General features: G+C 48.4%; 2 protein-coding genes across 3 annotated transcripts; both read left to right on the plus strand.

Annotated features, from left to right (window-relative positions):
* The first annotated feature begins 1891 nt into the window (after positions 1-1891).
* Positions 1892-27722, plus strand: LOC139829798 (uncharacterized). 2 transcript variants are annotated; one of them, XM_071824881.1, is made up of 6 exons: positions 1892-2038; positions 2128-2493; positions 2583-2699; positions 2789-2875; positions 2966-3092; positions 27470-27722. In XM_071824881.1, coding segments are annotated over exons 2-6 (351 nt in total). In that variant the 5' UTR covers positions 1892-2038; positions 2128-2475; the 3' UTR covers positions 27472-27722. The 2 variants fall into 2 exon arrangements, with proteins under 2 accessions (XP_071680982.1, XP_051224435.1); XM_051368475.2 differs by lacking the exon at positions 27470-27722 and adding an exon at positions 3297-3513.
* LOC139835067 (peroxidase 2-like) lies at positions 5705-7131 on the plus strand. Its single transcript, XM_071825049.1, has 2 exons — positions 5705-5995; positions 6130-7131. The coding sequence occupies exons 1-2, from the start codon at positions 5705-5707 to the stop codon at positions 6907-6909; spliced, it is 1071 nt and encodes a 356-aa protein (XP_071681150.1). The 3' UTR covers positions 6910-7131.
* Positions 27723-27777: the final 55 nt, after the last annotated feature.

Genomic DNA, 27777 nt, shown 5'->3' on the forward strand with positions numbered 1-27777 from the left:
TCAAGATGAGTTATAAGAGGTTGTTTACTATAATGTCCTGTGTGAATGAATATGATGCTTCTTGTCCGTATTTTATTTATCGACTCTTCACTCCATAAACATGTGGTCCTGTTTACTGAGTTCAGTTTCGCTTGGGGACAAGCGAAGTCTAAGCTTGGGGGGAGTTGATACGTCCAATTTGCATCACTATTTTATATCATAATTTGCTGTTATTCATTGATATATTTCATATTGGGACACAATACTTATGTTATTTCATCTATTTTGCATGTTTCATCATCATTGGAGGATCGAGCACCGGAGCCAGGATTCTGCTGGAAAAAGCACCGTCAGAACGCAATATTTCGGAAGATCAACTGTGGAAGGAAATTATACCAAAAATCCTATTTTTCAAGATGACGAAGGAAGCCAGAAGGAGGAGCCAGGAGGACCCAGGGTGGGCCCACACCCTAGGGCGGCGCGGCCCATGGCCTGGCCGCGCCGCCATGTAGTGTGGGGGGCCCACGGCCCCTTTCGCCTCCTTTTCTTCGCCAAACCCTTCGTCCCGAAGACCTAAGCCACAGAGGGTACCTCGCGAAGAGTTACAGCCGCCTCTGCGGGGCGGAGAACACCAGAGAGAAAGAGCTCTCCGGCGGGCAGGAACTGGGCTGGGAAATTCCCTCCGGGAGGGGGAAATCGACGCCATCGTCACCGTCATCGAGCTGGACATCATCGCCATCATCATCATCATCATCTCCACCATCATCACCGCCATCATCACCGCTGGACACCGTCACCGCCGTAGCAATTTGGGTTTGATCTTGATTGTTTGATAGGGGAAACTCTCCCGGTATCGATCTCTACTTGTTGTTGATGCTATTGAGTGAAACCATTGAACCAAGTTTATGTTCAGATTGTTATTCATCATCATATCACCTCTGATCATGTTCCATATGATGTCTCGTGAGTAGTTCGTTTAGTTCTTGAGGACATGGGTGAAGTCTAAATGTTAGTAGTGAACTATGGTTGAGTAATATTCAATGGTGTGATATTTAAGTTGTGGTGTTATTCTTCTAGTGGTGTCATGTGAACATCGACTACATGACACTTCACCATTTATGGGCCTAGGGGAATGCATCTTGTATTCGTTTGCTAATTGCGGGGTTGCCGGAGTGACAGAAACCTAAACCCCCGTTGGTATATCGATGCAGGAGGGATCGCAGGATCTCGTAGTTTAAGGCTGTGGTTAGATATATTCTTAATTACTTTCTTGTAGTTGCGGATGCTTGCAAGGGGTATAATCACAAGTATGTATTAGTCCTAGGAAGGGCGGTACATTAGCATAGGTTCACCCACACAACACTTATCATAACAATGAAGATTATTTAGCCGTATGTAGCGAAAGCACTAGACTAAAATCCCGTGTGTCCTCGAGAACGTTTGGTCATTATAAGTAAACAAACCGGCTTGTCCTTTGTGCTAAAAAGGATTGGGCCACTCGCTGCAATTGTTACTCTCGCACTTTACTTACTCGTACTTTATTCAACTGTTACATCAAAACCCCCTGAATACTTGTCTGTGAGCATTTACAGTGAATCCTTCATCGAAACTGCTTGTCAACACCTTCTGCTCCTCGTTGGGATCGACATTCTTACTTATCGAAGATACTACGATACACCCCCTATACTTGTGGGTCATCAGGCGCGTGTGAGATGTGTGATCAACTGGTATGCGCAAGTGAAGAGGATTCCACTTCCGAAGTCCAATGCACGGCTAAGGCTTATGACACGCGAGCAATACAATTTGGTTAGTATACTTGCTTCTTATTTACTTCATGACCGCAAGTTGGTGTCAATTCCATATATTTTGTATCATGTGTACACAGGTGCCTCCTCAATGGTGCGCCTCCAAGAAAGCGTGCTATGCCCAGATAGTGGATGGTTGGGTAAGCCCGGCGTTCCTGGCAAGTCACCGTGATGCGCAGAGAAGGCGTCGCCTCTTGGTAGGTGGAGTACACCGTCAGGGGCCCCTCGCCTTTGGTGCCTATGTGGAAAAACAGGTGAGCAAATGCATCCACTATTTGTTCTCACATTGTTATTCTTTATGCGCGAGTGTTGCCTTCATTGTTCTTAATGTTTTCTTTTGCAGAGAAAGGAGAAGGGTGAAGATGTCCATGAATTTGATATTTTATGTCAGTCCCGGATGAAGAAGGTTGTGAAGGAGGGGGAGTCGCCGTGGCTCAACGAGAACTTCAACAATAAACGCATAGCGTACTGCGACAAGTTCAAGCAGGTGAAGGGTAAGGACGCTGACCCGTACAAGGAGCCCATCGATGCCGAGGTTGCTATGCTTGTGGGAGAAGGCATGAAGAATGGTTGATTATACATTGCGGATGGTTCCGTCGACACCAGTAGCACGCCTTCTTTGTCCCAACTCCGTGCTTCCAGGACAAGCGGAAAGCCTGGTATAGAGACCCGTATTAAGCCTTCAGTAGTCATGTTCAACGAGATGCAGGTATGTTCTTCATGGGCCCGTTCAGAAATTGCTTCACAAATTGCTTAAATGTTTTGCATTCTAATGATGATGATGACATTACGATGTAGGCTAAGTGGGATGAAGAGCACCGTCGTGCCGAGGAGGCCGAGAGAGAACTTGCGGAAGTGAAGGCGACGCTGCAAAGCCACGACGAGAGGTTTGCTTCTTATGACCAGCTATTTGCGGTAAGTTCTTGCTTGAAACACATAATACCATGGTCGATGTCTTCTTTTTTTTAGCTTGTGAACCTTACCTTCTAGAATTGGATTTGCAGATGTTGCATGCAGCTGGTGCACCTGGTATGGCCGGCGCACCTCCTCTTCCTCCTCTCCCACCTCTCCCTCCTCTTTCTGGGCCATTTGTAAGTTGTTTTGCCTCTTTTTCGTTCTAGGGCATTTTATTTGTGTCATGCACCTTCTCATGCATGCATACTCCTTTACCATGCTTGCAGGGGATCCCATCGGCTGGTTCTCACAACCCGTCGCACCAGTCGGAAGCAAGCCCTGTGACCCCAGCTGGTAGTACGAGCATGCCTCCGCCGGCCAATCCTGACCTTCACAGCCTAAGGAGGCAACTTTGTGAGTTCTCATGCTCTTCTCCTTATCTTGCTTGCAGAAATTACGCCTAGCACTATTTTAACTATATCCATAGATACCCAAAAGTATTCCATTTTGTGCTTGTTAACTCAACATGCCCATTTGTTACCTTTTGTGTATGTCGATTATCCTTGTCAACTAGTTTTCTACAGTAAACCTTACTCTTCCGTGCTTTCGAATTTGTAGGATTTCATCGAGGACTCCTAGGTCAATGTGGACTTGCATGTGTTGATCGCAGAGTCGAGGACCCCATGATGGATTTGTACTCGTTTGTTGATTGAGGATCATAGTGTGGTCTTGTAGTTTATGATCGTCTGCTCGTTTGGGGACTTGTTTGTCACGTTTGAGGATTGGTGAACTTGTATGGTGTTCGTTAGATATGTCAACCTCTACTTTATGTGTGTTATTCGTGATATTTATAGTATCGATGTACTTCTATATGTCAACCGTTGGTATTGGAGTTCAACATGTTGCTAGTTACACATTATATGCATATTTGTGTGTGAAACGCAGGAATATGAGAGAAAACAGGGGCAATGCCGTTGTGCTCCCAGTCCTCTTTGCCGGGTATCTCAGGAAAAAACACCCGGCGAAGATACCTTTGCCGTGCGTCCCAGGGAAAAACACCCGGTGGAGATACATTTGCCGTGTCTCCCAGGCCACGGTACCCAGCGAAGAGGGCTTGACGTAGCCTTCCCATGGTACTTTGCCGTGTGTAGTAGCAGGTAACACCCGGCAAACAAATAGCAATGACGTGGCTTCCTTTCTTGTTTGCCGTGTAGCTTATAAAAAATACCCGGCGAAGACAAAAACGGTGACGTGGTTTTTTTGGTCTTTGCCGTGTGTGCGTTTCCACGGGACTCGGCAAAGAGAAAACGATGACGTGGCCCTTCCATACTCTTTGTTGTATGGTAGGAACAAGCACACGGCGAAGAAAACGCGCAGTTAGGCTGGCTGCAAACGGAGTTTCACTTTTCTCTGCCGTGTGCCTTCTTCCGACACCCGGCAAAGAGGCTTTGCCGTGTATCCGAGAAAATACACCCGGCGAAGATTCTTCGCCGGCCATGTCTTCGCCGTGTCGTCTTCGCCGAGGGTAATACACGGCGAATTCTTCGCCGGGTGTTTTTAGCCTTTCGCCGGGTATTTTTGGTACCCGGTAAAGATGCTGTTTCCTGTAGTGACGACTCCATGGAAAACAAACGTGCTGCGAAAAATCCTCAACGGTAGTTTCTCCATATTATTGGCATCTCTTTCGTCCGTATACCAGGGCGGATCTACAGTGTAAGCACCGGTGTCAATTGACACCGACGCCCCCAGGACACATTTTCTTATAGTTGTAGTGCATAAGCAAAAAATGACACCATTAAAAATAGTTGTAAGCTTGTGTTGTTTGTTGTTTTGACACTAGTGACCATTTATTCTGGCTTCGCCCCTGCCGTACACCACTGTTGTTGCTCCTCCTCCAGTCCCTCCCCCGGATCTCCACGCCATGCCATGTTGAGCGTGGCCGAGGGAGTGTAGTCGTGCTGGTCTCCGCGCTCCGATCTGGCCGTCCGGTATCCCCACTGTCACTTTTGTCCACGTGCCAAGGAGCAGCAAGGAGAAAAATGTCGATGTGTGCTCCATGGGGGGAAAGCTAATTTCGTGGGTTTGTCGTGGCCATCACACCGCTGCTGCCTCATACGGCAGCACCAGGAGAAGTCGGGCCAAGGGCTAAGGCTGGACACGAGCTAACTTGGTCCAAGTCATGTTTTGGCTCGTCGTTTGTCAGCTCGGTTTGGGCTGGCTCGCTGGGCTGTCGAGTCTGAAAAATGAGCTTTGCCTCGGGCTTCATAGAAACTCGGTGTGGCTCGGGCTAGCTCACGAGCCAAGCACCCTTAGTCACTGCCCGGTGGGCCCATAGAAGAGTAGCATGAATAACGGCGATGGATCCTTCATACGCCGATGACCTATCAAACTTGGGGGAGAAATGAATGTGACGAGGACGTAGTGGTGGCTTGGGAAAGCTACGAGTGGTCGCCATGGCGTCAACTGTCGCGACGCTGGATGGAGGCATGGTAGGTCGGGGCGCTGGATGGTGATGGAACGGACGGCGGATTGGCGTGTGGCGACATACTGTGCCGGCGGCGGGGACGCCCTGTGGAGGCGGCGGCGGATTGGCGTGCAACAGCATCGTGTGTTGGCGGCAACAGCCAACAGGTAGTTAGTTCCCGATTCTTCATCTCGTAAATTTACCAGCCGTTGGTTAACTAGTTAGTTGCACATGTATAGGTTCCATGCACAGCACCCTTTTGTAATATTCGAGGTCGAGTGTCAAACCAGGGCATGTACGCAAATCGATCATGGCCACGTAGCCGCAGTATGCATAAGGGAGGAGCAATAAAGCTGGCGCCGCCGCGATGCACGCTCATCAACCTGTGTGTTTGTGTGTGCTCGCAACAGATCACGGCTGGCCAGTTGACTTGCCAACAAGAATCCGCTGCAAAAGTACACACGGGTTACGGCTATAAATACACATGCAAAACAGCAAGTTTACTCCATCCCATCTTCTCTCGAGCAAAACACAAGACCCGAGCAGGAAGCTAGGTAGGAAGATGGCCAAGCTTGCCCTTCTCGCCGTGCTTGCGTCCTTGCTCGGCGCCGTGTCCGGCGAATTCTCAATCTACGCCGGCTACGGCTTTCCACCCCCGAATCCCAGCGTGCCCTACCCGCTCCCACCGGCTTGTCCTCCGCTGAGCCCTGCCCCTGGGCTCAAGGTCGGCCACTATGCCGACAAGGACAAGTGCCCTGGGGCGGAGGAGATCGTGAGGGAAGTCGTGGAGAAAGCCACCGCCGGCGAAAAGGCCGGGCTTATACGCCTCTTCTTCCACGACTGCTTCGTCGAGGTACCAACACGTACATTCATTTCTTGCAGTATTCTTCGTATATATAGTTTGTGCATGAAATGTAACTATGTAAGGTACGTAATTAGAGTAGCTGGCTCACAAATGTTGTCCGTACGTTGGCGTGGTTCTCCCAGGGCTGCGACGGCTCCGTCCTGCTCAGCGGCACGGACACGGAGAGGACGGCTTTCCCGAACCTGAGCCTGCGTGGCTTCGAACTCATTGAGGAGGCAAAGGCTAAACTCGAGAAGCACTGCCCAGGCATCGTCTCGTGCGCCGACATCGTCGCCTTCGCCGGCCGCGACGCCAGCTACAGCCTGAGCTACGGCAGGATCAACTACCGTGTGCCGGCCGGCCGGTACGACGGGAAAGTATCGCGCGCCAACGACACCTTCCAGAACCTGCCGCCGCCTTTCGGGGACCTCGCCCTGACCACGGCCATGTTCGCCGCCAAGGGGCTCAACCAGAACGAAATGGTCGTGCTTTCCGGCGCGCACTCCATCGGACGCTCAGCCTGCTCCTCCTTCCCCGACCGCCTCCCGCCGGCCGCCAACTCCAGCACCGCCATGGAACCCAAGCTCGCCGGGCAGCTGACCGCGACCTGCAGCGCCGGCAGCAGCGTAAATGTGCCGCAGGATGCTGTGACCCCCGACAGGTTGGACAACCAGTACTACAAGAACGTCGTGAGCCGCGATGTGCTCTTCAACTCCGACGCGTCGCTCACCACGTCCTCGCAAACCGAGGACCTGGTGGAGTTCTATGCCGGTAACCTTCCCTTTTTGGGTGGCAAATTCTTAGGCCCACTCGCGTGGTACCATGACTTTGAAGATGCCATGGTGAAGATGGGCTACATCGGGGTGAAGACCAGCGCCGAGGGCGAGATCAGGAAGACATGTGCGTCGATCAACAAGCCCTAGTGCCCTGCCTGCACCGGTTGATGGTCTGGCCATCTCGACACCCTTGGACTAGTGAGAACAATGTTTCATAGTGTCGTGCTCTTTGGTGTTCTTAGTCCCAGTCATCGTTTCTAGTTTGCTTATTCATTTTACCATGTTTGTAATTCTTACTTGACCACTACCTCCAACGCCCGCATTCTTTTCTATATATATTGAGATCCACGAGTTAATTTGATCTGTTAATCGATAATGTATGTCCTTTATGGATGATCTATATGTTATTACCACTCTCGTTTGTGATTAGATTATCTGGATGATCTCTTTTCTTCTTCACAAATCAACACATCCATCTTCATTCCTGACTGGATGCATGCTCTGGCTGAAAAGTGCAGTTACACAAGGGACTCTTAGTATCAAAGTAAATGATGAGATGAGTGAAATGGACTTTGGGCTCTCGGGTGCCACACACCCCCGTACACCTAAAAAATTGTAGTACTTTTAAAAAGTAAAAAAAAAACTGAATCTTCTTAGAAACCAAGGATGTTCGAGTTTGTACTCGTGAAAAAAATGTTTGGAAAAGAAACGATTCCCATGGTCTTTAGGAAAAAAAACAAAATTAAGATAAATATAAAGTGAATAGTACCTGGTCATGGGGCGTTTCGAGTTTTTTTTAGCTAGGATACAATGAAAGTAATTTTCTAGGGAAATATTTATATAGAAATATAATACCTAATCATCTTTGATTTCAAAAAAAAGTTCAAATTTTTTTAACCTTTGTTTTTTAAAAATCTTTCCAAGTATGGGGGTGTGTGGTACATGAGAGCCACTCTGCATTTCTGATGAGATGGGCCCTTATTTTGGTAATTATAAGGGAGATAGGCAAGTTGTGGCCGTGGGCTGTGGGTGGCTAGTTGTTCGTCGCCTACGTTTCAATGTTGAATGCTATTACATTGCCAGTAATCCCCTTGGCTGCCTCCTAGGCTTCTACTTTGAGCTCAGCGCCACTGAGGCCGGCCTCCGTGCATGGTTACCGGCTAGCTATTTATGACTTACTTTTCCCTTAAACATTATGCATTTTTTCCTACTATGTCTACTATATTAAATGGTTAGAGTTGGTGGAATGGTTGATAGGTCGTCCCTCTCCTCCCGCATGGGGAAATTCGCTCACGCCGAAAAACCCAAAGGAAACCAAGTTTCGGTCCCACGCATGATCCCCGACACCCTCTCAGCGTCCGCTAAAAAGACATGAAGGAGCCAGGGTCCATTGTACCACGCCTGGACGCACTACCGGAAATCGTATCTTTGCCGTGTGTTTCCTTCTTTGCCGGGTGCTTTTACTCGGGTACACGGCAGTGAAGCTCTTCGCCGGGTGGCAAAACGAAATACACGACGACGAAAACTTTGCCGAGTGTTGACACACGGCGAAGAATAAACACACGGCACAGCAGAAAAAATGCACTCGGTAAAGATGAAGACACGGCAAAGAGACTCTTTACCGAGTGCCGCCACTAGATACTCGGCAAACAGAGCTGCCAGCTGGCGAGTAACGCATCCGGCTGACGGGGGTATAACGGTACCTTTCTTCACCGGGTGTCACCAGTTAGACACCCGACAAAGATCATCTTCGCCGGGTATTTTACGGAGATACACGGCAAAGAAATATTCCCAGGCCGGCGCGAGATCTCCCGCCCAACAAATAATTTGCTTTGCCGTGTGTCTTCTCGAAGGTACACGGCGAAGGCCTTCTTTGCCGTGTGTATTCTAGATGGTACACGGCAAAGCCGTTGTTTGCCTTGTATTTCATTGGGGTACTAGGCAAAGACGTCCCGTTTCGCCCCGTGGCGGCGCGCGAAACCGAAAAAGTTGGCCACATAAAATGACACGTTCAGGAGCTAAAAATGTTTTTTCCGGAAAATCTGGAGCAGGGGAAAGTGGACGCGTAGTTCAAATTTGGCCCGATTCCAGCGACATCGGCGGGAGACGACGCAGGATCGTACGGCTTCCCGGAGAGCTAGCGCGCGGGGCGGGTATGTGGAACGTGTTGCGTAGGCGTTCTTCTATCGCTGTGCACGGGTTTCCCTCAACCCTAGTTCGCGCCCCATGTACTTGCTTCACAAAAAACCCCCATTTCGGCACTCGGAAAATGGAAAACGGGTTTTTCGTGGCCATGATGGGAAAACCTCACACACGGCGTTGATTCCCATCCCATGGCACACGCATGTGCGCGATGTGGCCTCGTTCCGGCAAACTATGCATGCCCATTGGACATAACCTAGCCCGTTTGACCTAAAAGCCGTAGAACTCCTTAGGTGATAGCTCATTTCGCGAATGTTTTTCCGGAATAACTGTCTAATTCCAAGTTTGAAATTTTTCCTCGCATATGGGTCACATAAAATGACGCCTCGCGAAGGTCTCACATTTTTCTGATTTTTTTTGAATTAGTTTTGCTCGGAATGGGTCACACCAGCCATCCCGTTTCGCCCCGTCGAGCTCGGCGGTGATCCTGTTTGGAGGCGCGCGAAACCGAAAAAGTTGGCCACATAAAATGACATGTTCAGGAGCTAAAAATGTTTTTCCCGGAAAATCTGGAGAAGGGGAAAGTGGACACGTAGTTCAAGTTCGGCCCGATTCCAGCGACATCGGCGGGAGACGGCGCAGGATCCTACGGCTTCCCGGAGAGCTAGCGCGCGGGGCGGGTGTGTGGAACGCATTGCGTAGGCGTTTTTCTATCGCTGTGCAAGGGTTTCCCTCAACCCTAGTTCATGTCCCATGTACTTGCTTCACAACAAAGCCCCATTTCGGCACTTGGAAAATGGAAAACGGGTTTTTCGTGGCCATGATGGGAAAACCTCAAACACAACGTTGATTCCCATCCCATGGCACACGCATGTGCGCGATGTGGCCTCGTTCCGGCAAACTATGCATTCCCATTGGACATAACCTAGCATGTTTGACCTAAAAGCCGTAGAACTCCTTAGGTGATAGCTCATTTCGTGAATGTTTTTCCGGAATAACTGTCTAATTCCAAGTTTGAAATTTTTCCTCGCATCTAGGTCACATAAAATGACGCCTCGCGAAGGTCTCACATTTTTCTGATTTTGTTTTGAATTAGTTTTGCTCGGAATGGGTCACACCAGCCATTCGGTTTCGCCCCGTCGAGCGCGGCGGTGCTCCTGTTTGGAGGCGCGCGAAACCGAAAAAGTTGGCCAGATAAAATGACATGTTCAGGAGCTAAAAATGTTTTTCCCGGAAAATCTGGAGAAGGGGAAAGTGGACGCGTAGTTCAAGTTCGGCCCGATTCCAGCGACATCGGCGGGAGACGGCGGAGGATCCTACGGCTTCCCGGAGAGCTTGCGCGCGGGGCGGGTGTGTGGAACGCATTGCGTAGGCGTTCTTCTATCACTGTGCACGGGTTTCCCTCAACCCTAGTCCGCGTCCCATGTACTTGCTTCACAAAAATCCCCCGTTTCAGCACTCGGAAAATGGAAAACGGGTTTTTCGTGGCCATGATTGGAAAACCTCACACACAGCGTTGATTCCCATCCCATGGCACATCCTCGGGTGGGATTAGGATTCCTAGTAGATTCATAGGTGGATGCATGGCGTAAAAACTAATTTTTTTTTGATATCGTATGGTTAATTAAATGCACTATTGTATATCTGTTTTGGCACCTACTAAAGGATGGAGAACCGTGAGTGGATGTACACGGGGCGAACCCGTCAGGGGGGAATGACCGGGGAATGGATACAAAAGACCAAGGAGTTCATAGAATCAGCGTTTGATAAGAAGAGACATGATATAGCTTGGTGCCCGTGTCGCGACTGCGGTAACAAAAAACAACAAACAAAGGAGACAGTTGGTAAACACCTGGTGAAGTATGGTTTCACACCATTCTACCACACTTGGGATTTCCATGGTGAGACAAAATCAAAGCGTGCGAGGACCGATGGGGCTGGTGGGAGTCATGGCATGGGAGAATTTGACACTGGGATTGATGATTGCTTAGAGGACTTCCGTAATGCACATGCACCTGAGAATCCAGTTGTAGAGGAGACACAGGAGGGGGAGAAAAGCACAAAGCAGTTCTACGAAGCTCTGTTTGCGGCACAGAAACCCCTACACGAGCTTACTGAGGTTACTCAACTAGATGCCATTGCATGCTTGATGGCCTTTAAATGCGACCGAAACCTGTGTTGAGATGGATTCGATGATCTTCTGACCATTGTTGGAAGCCTTCTGCCGACGAATCACTTACTGACGAAGAACATGTATGAGTGTGTGAAGATCCTTCGTGCACTTAAGATGTCATATGAGCAGATACACTCATGTCCAAAGGGATGCACTTTATTTAGAAAAGAGCATGCAGAAGCAAAGTACTGTGTCAAGTGCAAATCCTCAAGGTATTTCGAGGTTGACGCCGGTAATGGACAGAAGAGGCAAACTGGAGTAGCCCAAAAGATCCTACGGTACCTTCCATTCCTACCAAGGATCCAAAGGCTCTTTATGACTGAGGAATCTGCCCAACAGATGAGATGGCCCCTACTTGGCATAAGGGAGAGCGAAAAGAAGATGATACACCCGTCGGATGGTAGCGCATGGAAGAAATTCGTTGCAAAATATCCAACGAAAGCGGGCGACCCTAGGAGTGTTGCAATTGCTATATTTGTGTCGACGATCCGAATGGTCCACCTGCTGGTTTTGTGGATGATTGGTGGAAATGGGGCAATCCTGATAGCGACAACGAAACATTGGTTCCTCCCAATGATCTCGACACAGGCTTTTGAACTTAGACTATGTACTCGTGGTTGTAAGCTTAGCCTTATTTGTAATAACAACTATATTTGTGTCGGCTATATGTAATCGTGATTTTGTATGTACCCGGCCGTGGCTGTGAACTTGTCATATTTATAGCAACAAGTATGTGTACTCGTGATTGTAAACTTACACTACTAGGGAAAGGCCCATTGCCGGCGCACCTAAAACCCCCATTGCCGGCGCACCACGAGCCCGCCGGTGCGAACGCGCCGATGATAAACGGACACTGCCGGCGCACCAGGTAGTGCGCCGGCGATATCTCAGCTACTGCCGGCGCACCACCCTGCTTCGCCGGCAAAGATCTATTCCACCGGCGCACTATCAGGTGCGCCGGCAGTAGTGCTTCCAGCACTGGCGCATGCTACGTGCGCCGGCAATGTTTCATTTAGGTGCGCCGGCAATTAATTCGAAAATTCTTTTTTCCACTTTTTTCCAGCATATTACAATACAATTTTGACAGCAGTATATATTTACAACGCAGTTCATATTTATACAGTATTACATGCAATATGAGAAGCACATAGAGAGCCAAGTTTCATTTCGGTATCAGTACACAAATACGCAAGTCTCGTTTCGGAATGTGTTGATTCATACAACACATGTGCATATGCAACACCGAACGACGAAGTTTCACAAAGTTAGAAGTCTTGGTACATAGTCGTCACAAGTATCGTCATACACCTCACAATGTAGGTACTAACCTAAACTAGAATCACATAGAACATGACCAACATGGTCATGACCATCATCACGAAGGCCATGGTCTTCATCCGGTTCCTCCTCATGTCCCTCATCTCTCCCGCTAGATAACGGGCGTATCTTCCTTCCGCCTCCACCCTAGTGGGGTATCCCTTGTAGCTGTTGCCGCTGAAACGGTGCACCTGTCTCCGACAGTCCTCCCGCCGTCGTAGACTCCAGAACCCTCCTTGTACACGACATATGTCGTCGGCATCTCCATTCACAAGACAAGTAAAACGTTAGTACCAATGCAATGAACAAGTGCCAACTCAAATAAGAGACAAGTAGTATGAACTAAATAGCATGTGCCTCATACTTTGTTGGTCGAAATAAATAATAACATACAGGGATGGGGTCAGTGAGGCTAGGTAGGATGCACAATAGATTGATATTTGTGGCCTTCACACCAAGCCTCACTGGCCCCACCCCGGAGTGTACAAGTGACCGAACATTTTAATCATCGGCCAATGCAATTAAGAAATGCGAACTCAAATAGAAGACAAGTAGTGCGAATTAAATAGCGTGCCTCATACTTTGTCGGTCGAAACAAATATTAACATCCAGGGATGGAGTCAGTGAGGCTAGGTAGGATGCACAATAGATTGATACTTGTGGCCGTCGCACCAAGGCTCACTGGCTCCACCCCAGTGTACGATTGACCGAACATTCTAATCATCGGCGAACTCCAAATACGAGGCAAGTAGTGGTCGAGTAAATGCAAATAATTATTAAGCTATGTACGCCATAATCTTGAAATATATAGCAAAGTAAATGAAACTACAGACACATGTTCACATGCACATTCATACAACTAAATAAAAGCAACTAGTCGATTCTATGGGAATATATAACAATTATTACAGTACGGAAGTTCAAGGACATATCGTTCAAGCTTTAGCAAGTGTTCCCGTCGTAGGATCAGGTTGTACGCCTAGGGGGGAATGGACGGCAGCCCTCAAGCGAGTTGAACGGCCTCTCATCACGCGACATCTCCAAGCGGAGGTCTATCTCGTCATTAGGTGGTAGACCATAGCCGTAGAAGAACTCGCCAGACCTACTGTTGACATCCTGCAGGATTATCGTGCAAATGAACTGCTGGATGCGACCCCAGTTCTTTCTAATCTCTCTATCAGGGACATCCGCCATGTTTGCAAACCTGTTTCTGAGATTATCTGGCAGCAACATGTCATCTGCGTACTTTATTTACTCCTGCATCTGAAGGATGGCGTACCACGCGTCCATCCCATTGTCGGGCGTCGACTGCCTGAGGCAGGGGAAGTTGGTTGTGTGGGTTAAGACGAAGCCTCCTCGGGATTTCCTCTCTACTTTGAGGGGGCCTGCCTTGTTGGCGAAGCCGGTGAGAGCATCATTGAGAAGGGCCCTGATGTGGGAGTAGTCTTTCTTGCGGTCCCTACCCGAGTCGAGATAGACTGCATGCGAGTGTTGCGGGTGCACGACGATGAGGGTGCAGAACTTGTCTCTGCGGAAAACACACGGATTAACCTTTGGAAATGCAAATGGAGATATAGGATAGAATGGTGATGGGGGACTAGCGAGTGATTACTTACTCGGGAAGTAAGGGATGAGAATGGCGCCCTTCTTAATGTTCGCCACATGAAATCCTCGACCTGCTGGGTGGCAATCGCGCGATCCCTGTGGTTGCAGATGATGCTCTCCCGCATATAGAAGGGGTCCATGATCGCGATGGTCGGCGTCCCCTCCTTAACAATCTAGGAAGACATGCTAAGAGCAACTAGGCGAACCACACTAAAGTGGAGCGCTTGCATGCGATAGATGCTGAAGATGTCGTTGAACCGGATGAAGCACAAGTCCGCGGGGTACTTCTCGACGAAGTTCATGCCAGTTGGCACCTTCGCCACGCAGAGAGGGTAAGCAGGATCGTTTGCTTTGAGAAGAAGGTTCTCCACATGCAAGACAGTCTCATGCACGCTCCTCATATGCGGGGTGAGTTTCTTCACGTCATGCTCCGGCAGCATCGGTTGACCCAAGTGATGCGAGAGGTCGCCAATTGTTTGGCAACTTGTCAAGGAGTGGGACCTTGTCCTTGGATTTGGCCGCCGCCGCCTTGTCTTGGGCGTCCTTCTTATTTGCCCTCTTCCTCTTCTTGGGTTGTAGTGCTGGACCATCCATCGCCGTAGTGGCCGTAGCACGGAGTGTGTTTGGGCTCAACATATTTTTGACGGCGGCGGTGGCGACCTCCTCAGGATTTTCCTCCTCATCAGCCGTTTCTTGAGAATCGAACAGCTTCTTGGAGCACACATATTTGAAGCCCGGCGCATCCTCATGGACAACTTGTGAAGACGTAGGAATATCCCATTGGAAGTTGTCACGTTCATATTCCTCGGCCTGCGGCGCAGCTGGCTGTTGTGGTGGGGCGCTGACCTCTGGCGCAGCTGGCCGTTCTGGTGGGGCGATGACCACGAGCGCCGCTGGCTGTCGTGGAGGGACGCTGACATGTGGCGCCGCAAGGTGCTTGTCTTTGCTTGCCGTCGACCCCGAGTAGGTGTTGATCCGAATTAGGGTCTTCGGCCATAGCAGTACCCAACCCTTCAGTGAGGCCAGATTCAACGGGCTATCGTCATCGGCACCATGCGGTTGATTAGGAGGAAACAAATCCTCATAGCCCGGTAACGCCCGATCCACTTCAACCCGGTAAACGTCATCCGCCATATCTCGTGTGTGCCACTTCTTATCCAGGGGCCGAATGATGGACCCCCTCGCGACGTCTTTGATTTCGTCGTTTACTCTCATCAAAAAGGTGCATGGCGTCGAGAGCGCCTGCGAGAACATGTGTATGGCGTTAGAGAGAGGGCAAGGATGACGAAACTAATATATTAACTTGATGTACACATTAGTTAATTACCTTGAGGGCGTTGAGCTCGGCTAATGTCGACGGGCCAGCACATGCGGCGGCGGGCGTGCAAGTGACGGAGGGGCTGCTACCCGGCATGGACGGTGAATCCCTAGCACCAGCGACATTGCCGGCGGCCGGAGGAGTCTCCATTATAACATTGTCATTGCCGGCGGACGGCGGCACCATCGAGTTGCTGCCGTTGAAGCTAACCACTTGCATTTTCGGGGGGGGGGGCCTTGTTTGCCACCCTCATACCACGCTTGCATAGCGTTGAAATCTGCTTGGACTCCAGCGGCGACTTCAGCTTTGACTTCAGGAACGAGTGTAGCTTTGAGTTGCGGTACCAGTTGCGGTACCAAACCAGCTTGGACTTGGGCTAGGATTGACTCCCTCATTTCCTCCGCCTCCCGCTGCTTCCTCTCATTACGCGCATTTTTATCGGCCGCAGACGACAAGCCATAGTGACCATGCTTGTAGCCTGTACCGGCGCCAGCCACACGGCCTCTATGCGGCCTTCTCGTCGGTGAATGCTCATTAACGATGTTTAGCGCCCGTACGAGAGGCTTGTCCCAGGCTACCCTGCCCGTCCGACGCCTGGGACGAGGAGCCTTCGTCACCTTGGGAGGCTTGAGAAAGTCTTTGTCTTTCTTCTTCCTGCGGAAGAAACGCGAACCATTTAGAAATGTTGCTACTATTATATGAACGATACTTGATCTAATAAAACCGGTAAATTGCTTACCAGTTTTTTCTCCAACGCCAGGACCTTCTGGTCGTTCGTGAACCAAATTATGTCGGTTACGACCTTCGGGTCCGTGACAAGTTCCCCGGTTAGTTTCTTCTTATGGTACCGGGACCTGATGAATCTTCTTTCAAGCGGGTCCTTGTACTTGAGCCAGGGGTTCTCAATGCCGGCATTTACATACGCCTCGTCCTCCTTCGCCCAATAGGGCTCCTTTCCCTCGTACCCACGGCTCCCAAGGTTGTGGTTGCCGATGTTAAGCTCCCGCATTTCCTTCCCCCACAACTTGCGATTCTTGGTTGCTTGTAGCTCTTCATTGGCCACAAAAGCATCAAAGTCTGCCTGGGTGACATGCGGAAAGGCGGAGTGGACCTCTTCGAAACCTTTGCCCTCAGCAATCAGCCTCCGCACCATGTACTTATAGCTGCTGAGGTGTTTGGTGAACTTCAGGAGGGCTTGTGAGTTCACAATGTTGTTGGTTTGATGACTGGAGGCGTAGTCGCCTAGGAACTTGTATCGTGCGTGCAACCTCGCAATGAGCTGGGCTCGCAAAGGCGCTTTGCTCTCAGCTCGGAGGTCCGTCTCGTTGAGATTGACGACCTCTCGGAGGATACATGCTAGTTGGTTGCCGTACCCCTTGGCAACATCCTTAGGCAACACCGGCAAACCACTGGCGGGGTCCACCTCTGTGACTGTGTCTCTGCCGGTGCCGACCGTGTTTTGGCGCCTTGCCTTCCGCGGCCTCTTGGCTCCACTTGTCCCGGTGCCACTACTCCCGGCAGCGGCGCTAGGATCGTCGCCGCTTGTCTCGCCGCCACCCCCGGCGGCGCCGGTTGCCTCATCGCCGCTAGGCTCGTAGGTACTACCCCCGGCGGCGGCGCTTGCCTCGTTGCCGCTCGGCTCGTCGGCACTACCCCCAGCGGCATCCTCCATCTCATGGTCCTCGTCGCCGCCAACACCAGCGGCCTCGGCATCCTCCTCCGTCCTAAAGAAGTGCCTATTGTAGTGCTCCTCTAACTCTTCTTGAGACGACATGGTGGCTTGCACTAATAGAAGACGAAAAAGAGTTAGAATTCACGGAAAAATTCGGCATGACCTTTGCTAAAAATTGGTCATGCCGAGTGCTAGAATTGCCGGAACGGAAATGAATCGACATTCCGGCACTCAATAGCAACTCAATCCCTGTAACAGAAATGCAAACATAGAAATGCCATAACCATAACCATAACCATCTCCATAACCATGCCATCACCATAACCATCACCACATAAATTACAGTAGCTAGCTTTTTAGCATATACATTACAGTGGCATTTTACATCAGCATAAAAATAACACTTGACAACCTCCATTTAAAACCAGAGAATGAACATAGTGAATAACACTTGACAACCTCCATTAAACTCTGCTTAGCAGCATCATACACTCCAGCTAGGCTAATTCCAAATTCAACCGAAGAATTGTTCAAACCACAAAACATGTACATCAACAATTAGCAGCATCCTACACTCTTGCAATACTAATTTCAAATTCAATAGAAGTTTTAAACATCAAGATAATACCATAAATTTTAGAGCATATCAAACAAGCTAGGTGAAACATGCTTTTGCTCTAGGAAACATTTCTCCATTTCTACAGAGGACCATTTTCTCTGGTTAAGGGGACCATTTTCTCTGCAATGGCATTTTCTTTTGTCCAGAGAATGAATTGAACCACCATACCACCATATCTCAAATTCTCAAACAAGCATAAATGAATTGAACCAGAGAATGAATTTAAAAGAATGAATTGAACCAGAATTTTAGCCAGCAAACATCTATAGAATTTATAGAATAGCATGAACATCTATATAATTTAAATGTATACTAGTTCTCTGAATGAACATAGCACTTGTTCTTTTTAAATGAACCAGAGAATGAACATAGCACTTGTTCTTTTTAAACCAACCAGAGAACAAATTTTATCAACTAAACCAACTAATACTAGCTACTTACATTTTTTCATTTAGTTATTTCTATATCACAATTTCCAACCAGAGAACAATTTCCAACCAGAGAACAATTTTTAGCATTTAACTAAATCAATTAAATGAAACCTACTGCTAGCATTCATTTTCTTTTAAATGAACCAGAGAAGCTCACATGTGTCATTTTAGCAAACCAGAGAGCAAAACCAGAGAGCATTTTATTTTTATTGCTAACATAATTTGACAGTAGCATGCATTTTTATTAAAGAATTTTCTTGCTACTGCTAGCATTCTTAATTCAGTAGCATGCATTTTATTTTCTTTTTTCAACAGCACTTGTTCTTTTTATGAACTAAACCTACTTCATAAAGTAGCATAAAGTAGCTAGCTACTTCATTTGCATTTCATCTAAACCAACTAAACCAACATATATAAAGTTCATTTTCAACTTTATTGCTATATCATTTAAAGCTACTGCATCATTTTATTTCTAGTTGAAAAATTACAGAGAGCATTTCATATATATAGCATGAACCATTATGAAACCAGAGAATAAATGCAGTAGCATTCTTTTCTCCTATGAACTTTATATGAATTGGCAGTACCATAACCAAAATGCTAGCATTTTTAAACCAGAGAACACCAGTCAAGATGCTAGCATTTTCTCGGGCATTTTATAAATGGTTTGGTGAGCTAAACCTGCTGCTTCTTTACCTAGCAAACCAGAGAATGCATTTAATCATGAACTAACATACTGCTAGCATTCATTTTCCTTTTTCAAACCAGAGAACAAATTAACCTATGAATTTCATTCATATTATTAGCATGAGCATGCAACACCATTTAGCAAAAGCATGAGCATTTTATTTTCATTTAACCATTTAGCAAAACCAACATATATAAAGTTCATTTTCAACTTGATTGCGGTAGCATAAGCATGAGCATTTTATTTTCATTTAACCATTTAGCAAAACCATTTTCATTTTCATTTTCATTTTCATTTAATGAAGAACTAACATACCTGCAACTAAAATCATTTTCTTGTTTGAACCAAACCTCTGTTCATTTTTCTTTTTTCATGTTTGAACCAAACCTATGTTCATTTTCTTTTTCCTACCGCAACTTCCTTTTTTGCTACTGCTAGCAATTAACCTCCTATGAACATAAAGAACCAAAACCAGAGAACAATACTGCTAGCTTTTCAAACCAATTTTAGCATTCAAACTTCCTTTTTGGGCAATTTTGTTGCACATCAAATTTTAGCTTTTCAAACCAATTTTAGCATTCAAATTTAACCAGGGTATTAAACACGAATTAAATGAACCAGGGTATGAGACGAGGAAGAACCCTAACCGGCTTGGGTCACCGGAGATGAGGAAGAACCCTAGCTAAACAGAGAGGGAAGGGGGAGGGAAGGGGAGAGGGAAGGGGAGCGGGAAGCTCACCAATGGCGCGCGGCTCCTTCTTCTCCAACGGCGGCGCCGACGTCCCTCGCGCGGCACCTCCTTCTCCAATGGCGCGCGGCACCTCCTTCTCCACGGGTCTTCCGCGGCGGCGTACGTGGCAGGTGGTGGGGGATGGTCGAGGGGATGGTGGAGGGCGGTGGCGGGGCGCAGAACGGCGGCGCTCGAGAGGGGGACTTGAGGTGGCGACAGAACGGCGGCGCTCGACGGTGGGGGTTGGAGATGTGGCTGTGCGGGGAGAAGAAGGGGAAAAAGGTTAAGTCCTAATTACAGCTGATCCAGGGTTATTGCCGGCGCACCACATACCTGGTTCGCCGGGGACAAGTATACCCCCGGCGAATTAATAAGCCTGGTGCGCCGGCAATAACCCTGGATCAGCTGTAGTATTTTTTTTCTCTTTATTGTATGTTTCTTTTCTTTTACCCCAAAAATTTATTTCTTTTCTCTTTATTGTATGTTTCTTTTCTTTTACCCCAAATACTGTAGTATTTTATTTTTCTTATCTTTTCAAGATAATAATGAAGCAATATGCATGAGTTATGTAAAAACATGAAGATATATATATGAGTTATATATACATACACAAAATATTGACCAACACAATATTAATTAGTCATACATAAAATATTGGCCATGACCATATGAGTAGTTATGAATTACACAAAATATGAGTTATAGATTGCAAATAAATTTTTACATCATTGATTGAGAAGAGTGTTTCGCTTTCTTCTTGCTTTTCTTGCTCGTCGTTGAATAATTTAGCCCCGTGTCGTGACTTCTTCTTTTGAAGGGTCGACCTGACCTCGGTAGCGTGGTCCTGCTTCTTCTTGTGGTGTATGTTGTGTCTTCGTCCTCGGATTCTTCCATCATTGGGTCTCCGACTTGTCCTTCGAAGTCTTCCTCGTTGGCGACTCCATCCATTCCGACGATGGTCCTCTTGCCTCTCCTCACGATAACACGGCTAGGCCTGGATGGGTCGGTTATGAAGAAGCATTGGTGCACGTGTTCCCGCCGCATCTATGGCTCATTCTGCGCGGTGGCGTTCGTGGACTTTGATTTGTTGGCTTCAGGTAGAAACATGGTGGTGAAATACCGGTCTTCTTTTCTGACGCTCTTAGCCCATCTGATACGGAACATCGGCACTTTCTCCCCAGCGTAGCTAAGCTCCCAGATTTCCTCGATTCTTCCATAGTATCTAGTCTTTACGTCACCCGTCCAGAATCCATCGTTACCCCCGAGTTACGGTAAACACTGTTCTTGTCTTTTTCTTCCGTGTAGAATGTGTACCCGTTGATATCGTACGCTTGGTAAGTCATGATGTTGGGCGCGGGGCCATGTGACAAGGCCAATACTAGTTTATCCTTGTCGAATCCATTGGTGGGGGATTAGCAACAATGTGGTCTTTGAACCAGCGCGCGAAAGAGGAGTTGTGCTCAGTATATTTCTGCTTCCGTCATCATCGGCTTGCCACTGTTCTCTATCATGGTTTTGTGCTCTTTCAACCAAGGATCGATCAAGTCAATGTGTTGTAGCGCTACTAAGTTGGCCCTGTCAAAGTCGGAACTCCGACCAGACATGTGCACGTGCAGTTCCTTCCTTCCATTTTTGTGGCCTACTCCCTCGAACCTACGGAGGTACTTGTTTTGAGGCAAACCAACAGGGTCCTCGATGTCTAGATAATTCGTGCAGAAAGAGATGCACTCTTCGGTGAGCCAGCCATGTACGATGCTTCCATCTGGATGTGACCTGTTACGAACGTATCCTTTAATGACCCCATTCATTCTTTCAAACGGCATCATGTTGTGTAAGAATGCCGGCCCTAGACTGACGATATCATCCATTATATGGACCAACAGATGGACCATCACGTCAAAGAATGCAAAGTGGAAGTACATCTCCATCTCACATAGGATCACCACGATCTCTTCCTGGAGCCTTGCGAGTTTCTTCACGCTTATCGACTTCCGAGTTATGACGTCGAAGAAGTTACAGAGCCCAGTCAGCGTTGCACGGACATGGTCATCCATTATACCTCGGATTGCAACCGGAAGAATCTGCGTCATCATCACGTGACAGTCATGAGACTTCATGCCGCTGAAGTTTCGTTTCTTGGGGTCCATGTATCTGCTTATTACCCCGGAGTAACCGAAGGGCACTCTGACTCCTACAAGGCAATTGAAAAATTGATCGACCTCGGCCGGACTAAAAGTGAAGCAGGAGGGGGGACAGTAATAGTCTGGCTGCTTAATCCTTTTGCGCTTCTGACCGCCGTCCGCCTCCTCCTCCGACTGTCCCTCTTGGGCCGGCGGGATCTGAAGCTCTTCCCTGATGGCCAAAACTTTCAGGTCCTGTCTTGCTTTCGGCCCATCTTTGGTCCGGTCCGGCATGTTGAGAAGAGTGCCAAGCAAGCTCACGCACCCGTACTTAGCAATATGCATGACATCAAGGCAAAGAGGTGTATCGAGAATTTTCCAAGACGGCAAGTCCCAAAACACGGACCTCCTTTTCCATACACCAATGAGCGGCATCGTTTCCTTTTTCTTCTTCTTCTCTCCAGGCTTTTGACGAATCTTTCCCGGCGCAGGGCACTCCTTCCAACCTTTCAGTAATGTATCGATCTCTTCGCCGCTCTTCTTACGTGGAGGTCCTCGGGGTTCATTTGTACCATCGAACAGATCTCCACGCTTTCTCCACGGGTCAGTTTTCTGTAGCCACCTTCGATGCCCCATGTAAACTGTTTCGAAGAGCCATCCTTACCAAGCTGCAAAAACATCGTCTCTTCCATGCACGACACATGCCTTGTGTCCATGGCACACCTGGCACGAAATGTAACCGTATCTGAGGTAGTCCTGCACCGTCGTGATCAACGCGGCTCTCAAAGGGAAATATTCTTCCACGACGGCGTCCCATGTATCTACCCCTTCCTCCGCCCACAACGTTTCAAGCTCCTCCTTTAATAGTTCGAGATACATGTTGATATCGTTTCCTGGCTGTGTCGGCCCTTGAATTAGCATACTCATCTGTATGTACTTCCTCTTCATGCACAGCCAGGGCGGGAGGTTGTAGATCCATACAAACACGGGCCATGTGCTATGTGTGCTGCTCTGGTTTCCGAACGGATTGAATCCGTCCGTGCTCGCACCCAACCTGATGTTTCGGGATCTGCCCCAAAACTTCCGAATTCATTGTCTAATGCTTTCCATCGGCTTGCATCCGAAGGGTGCGTCAGCACTGGGTGCTCAATCCGCTCTTCATCATTCAACACTGCCTCCTTTCTTTCTGCGTGCCAGCGCATGAGCTTTGCTTCCTTGCGGTCCGCGTAGAACCGTTGAAGCCGGGGGGCGAGCGGGAAGTACCACACAACTTTCCGAGGAGCTTTCTTCTTCCCTTTCTTGTACCGTTCAGCTTCACACACAGGACATTTGGTCTTGTCCATGTGCTCCTTGCGATACATGATACAGTCGTTGATGCAGGCGTGATACTTTTCGTGGGGTAAGTCGAGAGGGCACGTGATTCTCTTGGCCTCGGCTAGACTACCAGGACACGTGTTCCCGGCAGGAAGGAGATCTTTCACGTATTCCAGGATGTCGTCGACGCTTGTGTCCGTCCATCCGTGTTTCGCCTTCATCTGCAGCACATCGAGAGCTACTCTCAAGCGAGACTCCCCCAACCCGCGACCTGAGTCGTACAACGGAGTATTCGAGTCTATCTCGAGTTGCTCAAGCTTTGATTTCCGCTTGGCGCCTTTCGTCTTTTCGAGAAGCAGATCTTGAAGATGAGGGTCCCGCACGACTGAAGCTAGCGGCACCTCTTCGTCGTCGTCAAGGTTATTGTCGTCGTCAAGGTTATTGTCGTCGTCAAGGTTATCGTCATGTGCGACAAACTCTTCATCGTCATCAGTATCATGATGCCCTCCTTCTTGCCGGCCATTTTTACCACCTGCCGCCGTCGCCCCATTGACCTCCGCGCCATCATCACTCATCCATTGAGTGTGTCCATGCATGAAACCATTAGTGAGCAGGTGCCCTGCAACTTGCCTGAATACGGGTCAAACCATTTCCCTCGTTTGCATCTCCGGCACGGACACAATACCTCCGTGCGGTTATTTTCATACATGTCGATGATCGCGTGTTTCAGATATCTCATCACGATGCTTTCACTCATCTCGATAACCATTATCGCCTGCATGGTAAGATTACATAATTCATTAGAACCATGCATCCGTCGGTAGTTTTCACGGAAAATTTCGGCATGACCTTCCTACACGGTAGGACATAGGAGCGCCAGAAATGTGCCGAAACGGAAACTTGAAGAATCAACATTTCGGCGCAACGTTGGCAACTCATTTTCAACGCCAACACACACACAAGCACAAGCACAACATATATATATGCCACACACGAGAGCTTTTCTTCAAATGTCCAACATACATCGATTTCATTCCTTAATTTGTTCATTAATCACCTATTTGTTTGATATATTCGTCGATAAGATCGAGACGACGCGCCGCGACAATGGCGTATGGAAGCCGACTTTCTAGATCTAGATCTAGATTGAGCGGTCAATGCGGGATAGTAGATCTAGATCTACATAGGGGGATGTGGGAGATGCATGTAGGAAGGGAAGATTTGCTCAAAATTTTTGATTTTGTTTGGTCAAATTGGTGAAATTGGGGATAGAAATGGGCAAAAATGAGCTGGGTTGGGAGAAGGCTCGGGTTTGTGTGGAGAAGTGGAGTGTAGTGAGTGTGTGAGTGAGTGGGCTGGTTGGTGGCTGAAATAACTGCCAGGTTATTGCCGGCGCACCTGGACCATGGTGCGCCGGCAACATATACCCCTTTCGGCTATATCACAACCGGGCCATGCCCAAGAATCATTGCCGGCGCACCGGCCCAGGGGTGCGCCGGCAATAGCAAACTTTCCACCGGCGCACCACTGGGCCGGTGCGCCGGCAATGATTCTTGGGCCTGGCCCGAATCGGCCCGGGCCATGCCAGGAAATAGCGCCGGCGAGCCTTTCCCCGAGGTGCGCCGGCAGTATCCCTTCATCGCCGGCGCGGCTGAAATGTGGTGCGCCGGCAATCCTTTCCACCGGCGCATGCACAAGGTGGTGCGCCGGCACAACTTGCCTCCACCTATAGGCTTTTCCCTAGTAGTGTTAGCCTTATTTGTACCAACAACTCTATGTACTTGTGCTTGTAAGCTAAGCATTATTTGTAGTAATGGTGATTTGTATGTACCCGTGATTGTAAACTTGTCCTATTTGTAGCATTCTAGTGGTTTCTTTTATTATTATCATCTATTTACATCATTTTGTATCTTGTGTACTAATGAAGATACTTGTTTGTCATTGCAGGTGATTGAAACATGGTAGGAAGAGTGGGACGAGGAGGTGGCATTCAAGAACAAGTGTCAGATTTTTCAAAGACAAGAAAAAGAAGGATGAGGATCCTTCAGGCGCTTCTTCGAGGCCCCCCGCCAGGAGTAGCGGGGAGGGCTGCTCGCCTCCAGATGCGTGCACGATGACTTCGTAGTCCCTCCCCCCCCCCCCCCCCCACAGGTTCAGGAGGAGGAGGAGGAGGAGGGGGAGGAGGAGGACCAGCCTTTTTCTCACCACTTTTTACGGCAGTCCCTACATGATGGGGATGAGGATGAGGATGAGGTAGAGGATGCTGAGGAGGAGGTGGAGATGGAGGTAGAGGACGCGCCGGGAGGGGTGGAGGGGGGCGAGGAGGTGGATGGATATGTGGAGGGGGAGCTTGCTGAGGAGCTTTGGACAGGGGAAGGAGCTAGCTGTCTTGTCGCCGCCGCTGCCGGAGGGTAGGAAGGTGTACTTGCGTGGGAATGCGAAACTCCCCGCTCGACCATATGCGCAGAAGCATATCCAGCTCGAGCCCAAAGGAAAAAAGTAAGTGGCTCTCTCTTGGCTTTTCATTGTGCAACATATTTTATCTTTGTCTTTCAATTTGTGCAACATATTGATCTTGTCTTTCTACTTTTGTAGGTGCCTTATACACGTTGGTTCTGTGCGGCCCTCACGTCTTCCAAGTGGCATCCTTGGATGTCTTATTAGGGAGCACTACCCTGGCCTGGTGAAGTTGCCTGACGGTACGTGTGAGCCCGCTTGGACCTACAACCACTACAAGTTCGCAAAGGATAATTCCAAGTACCCCAACGTCGCTAGTCGAGTGGTGAATGAGTTTTGGGTAAGCTTCTTTGACACCTTATTAGTCAATACTTAGATGTAGCACTACCAGTTGCCTACTAATGACTTTATCCTTTTACCACATCTTTGTAGGAGTTTTTCACTCCAGTACATGCAAAGAGAATGAATGCTGCCACGTGGTGGGTAATCATTTACGCAAGCTTATCCCGGAAATGTACTACGAGGCGCGTGTGAGATGTGTGATCAACTGGTACGCGCAAGTGAAGAGGATTCCACTTCCGAAGTCCAATGCACGGCTAAGGCTTATGACACGCGAGCAATACAATTTGGTTAGTATACTTGCTTCTTATTTACTTCATGACCGCAAGTTGGTGTCAATTCCATATATTTTGTATCATGTGTACATAGGTGCCTCCTCAATGGTGCGCCTCCAAGAAAGCGTGCTATGCGCAGATAGTGAATGATTGGGCAAGCCCGGCGTTCCTGGCAAGTCACCGTGATGCGCAGAGAAGGCGTCGCCTCTTGGTAGGTGGAGTACACCGTCAGGGGCCCCTCGCCTTTGGTGCCTATGTGGAAAAACAGGTGAGCAAATGCATCCACTATTTGTTCTCACATTGTTATTCTTTATGTGCGAGTGTTGCCTTCATTGTTCTTAATGTTTTCTTTTGCAGAGAAAGGAGAAGGGTGAAGATGTCAATGAATTTGATATTTTATGTCAGTCCCGGATGAAGAAGGTTGCGAAGGAGGGGGAGTCGCCGTGGCTCAACGAGAACTTCAACAATAAACGCATAGCGTACTGCGACAAGTTCAAGCAGGTGAAGGGTAAGGACGCTGACCCGTACAAGGAGCCCATCGATGCTGAGGTTGCTATGCTCGCGGGAGAAGGCATGAAGAATGGTTGATTATACATTGCGGATGGTTCCGTCGACACCAGTAGCACGCCTTCTTTGTCCCAACTCCGTGCTACCAGGACAAGCGGAAAGCCTGGTATAGAGACCCGTATTAAGCCTTCAGTAGTCATGTTCAACGAGATGCATGTATGTTCTTCACGGGCCCGTTCACAAATTGCTTCACAAATTGCTTAAATGTTTTGCATTCTAATGATGATGATGACATTACGACGTAGGCTAAGTGGGATGAAGAGCGCCATCGTGCCGAGGAGGCCGAGAGAGAACTTGCGGAAGTGAAGGCGACGCTGCAAAGCCACAACGAGAGGTTTGCTTCTTATGACCAGCTATTTGCGGTAAGTTCTTGCTTGAAACACATAATACCATGGTCGATGTCTTCTTTTTTTAGCTTGTGAACCTTACCTTCTAGAATTGGATTTGCAGATGTTGCGTGCAGCTGGTGCACCTGGTATGGCCGTCGCACCTCCTCTTCCTCCTCTCCCACCTCTCCCTCCTCTTTCTGGGCCATTTGTAAGTTGTTTTGCCTCTTTTTCGTTCTAGGGCATTTTATTTGTGTCTTGCACCTTCTCATGCATGCATACTCCTTTACCATGCTTGCAGGGGATCCCATCGGCTGGTTCTCACAACCCGTCGCACCAGTCGGATGCAAGCCCTGTGACCCCAGCTGGTAGTACGAGCATGCCTCCGCCGGCCAATCCTGACCTTCACAGCCTAAGGAGGCAACTTCTCCTTATCTTGCTTGCAGAAATTACGCCTAGCACTATCTTTAACTATATCCATAGATACCCAAAACTATTCCATTTTGTGCTTGTTAACTAAACATGCCCATTTGTTACCTCGTGTGTATGTCGATTATCCTTGTCAACTAGTTTTCTACAGTAAACCTTACTCTTCCGTGCTTTCGAATTTGTAGGATTTCATCGAGGACTCCTAGGTCGATGTGGACTTGCATGTGTTGATCGCAGAGTCGAGGACCCCATGATGGATTTGTACTCGTTTGTTGATTGAGGATCATAGTGTGGTCTTGTAGTTTATGATCGTCTGCTCGTTTGGGGACTTGTTTGTCACGTTTGAGGATTGGTGAACTTGTATGGTGTTCGTTAGATATGTCAATCTCTACTTTATGTGTGTTATTCGTGATATTTATAGTATCGATGTACTTCTATATGTCAACCGTTGGTATTGGAGTTCAACATGTTGCTAGTTACACATTATATGCAT

This window comes from Lolium perenne, chromosome 1 (assembly GCF_019359855.2).
Source record: "Lolium perenne isolate Kyuss_39 chromosome 1, Kyuss_2.0, whole genome shotgun sequence".
NCBI lineage: Eukaryota > Viridiplantae > Streptophyta > Magnoliopsida > Poales > Poaceae > Lolium > Lolium perenne.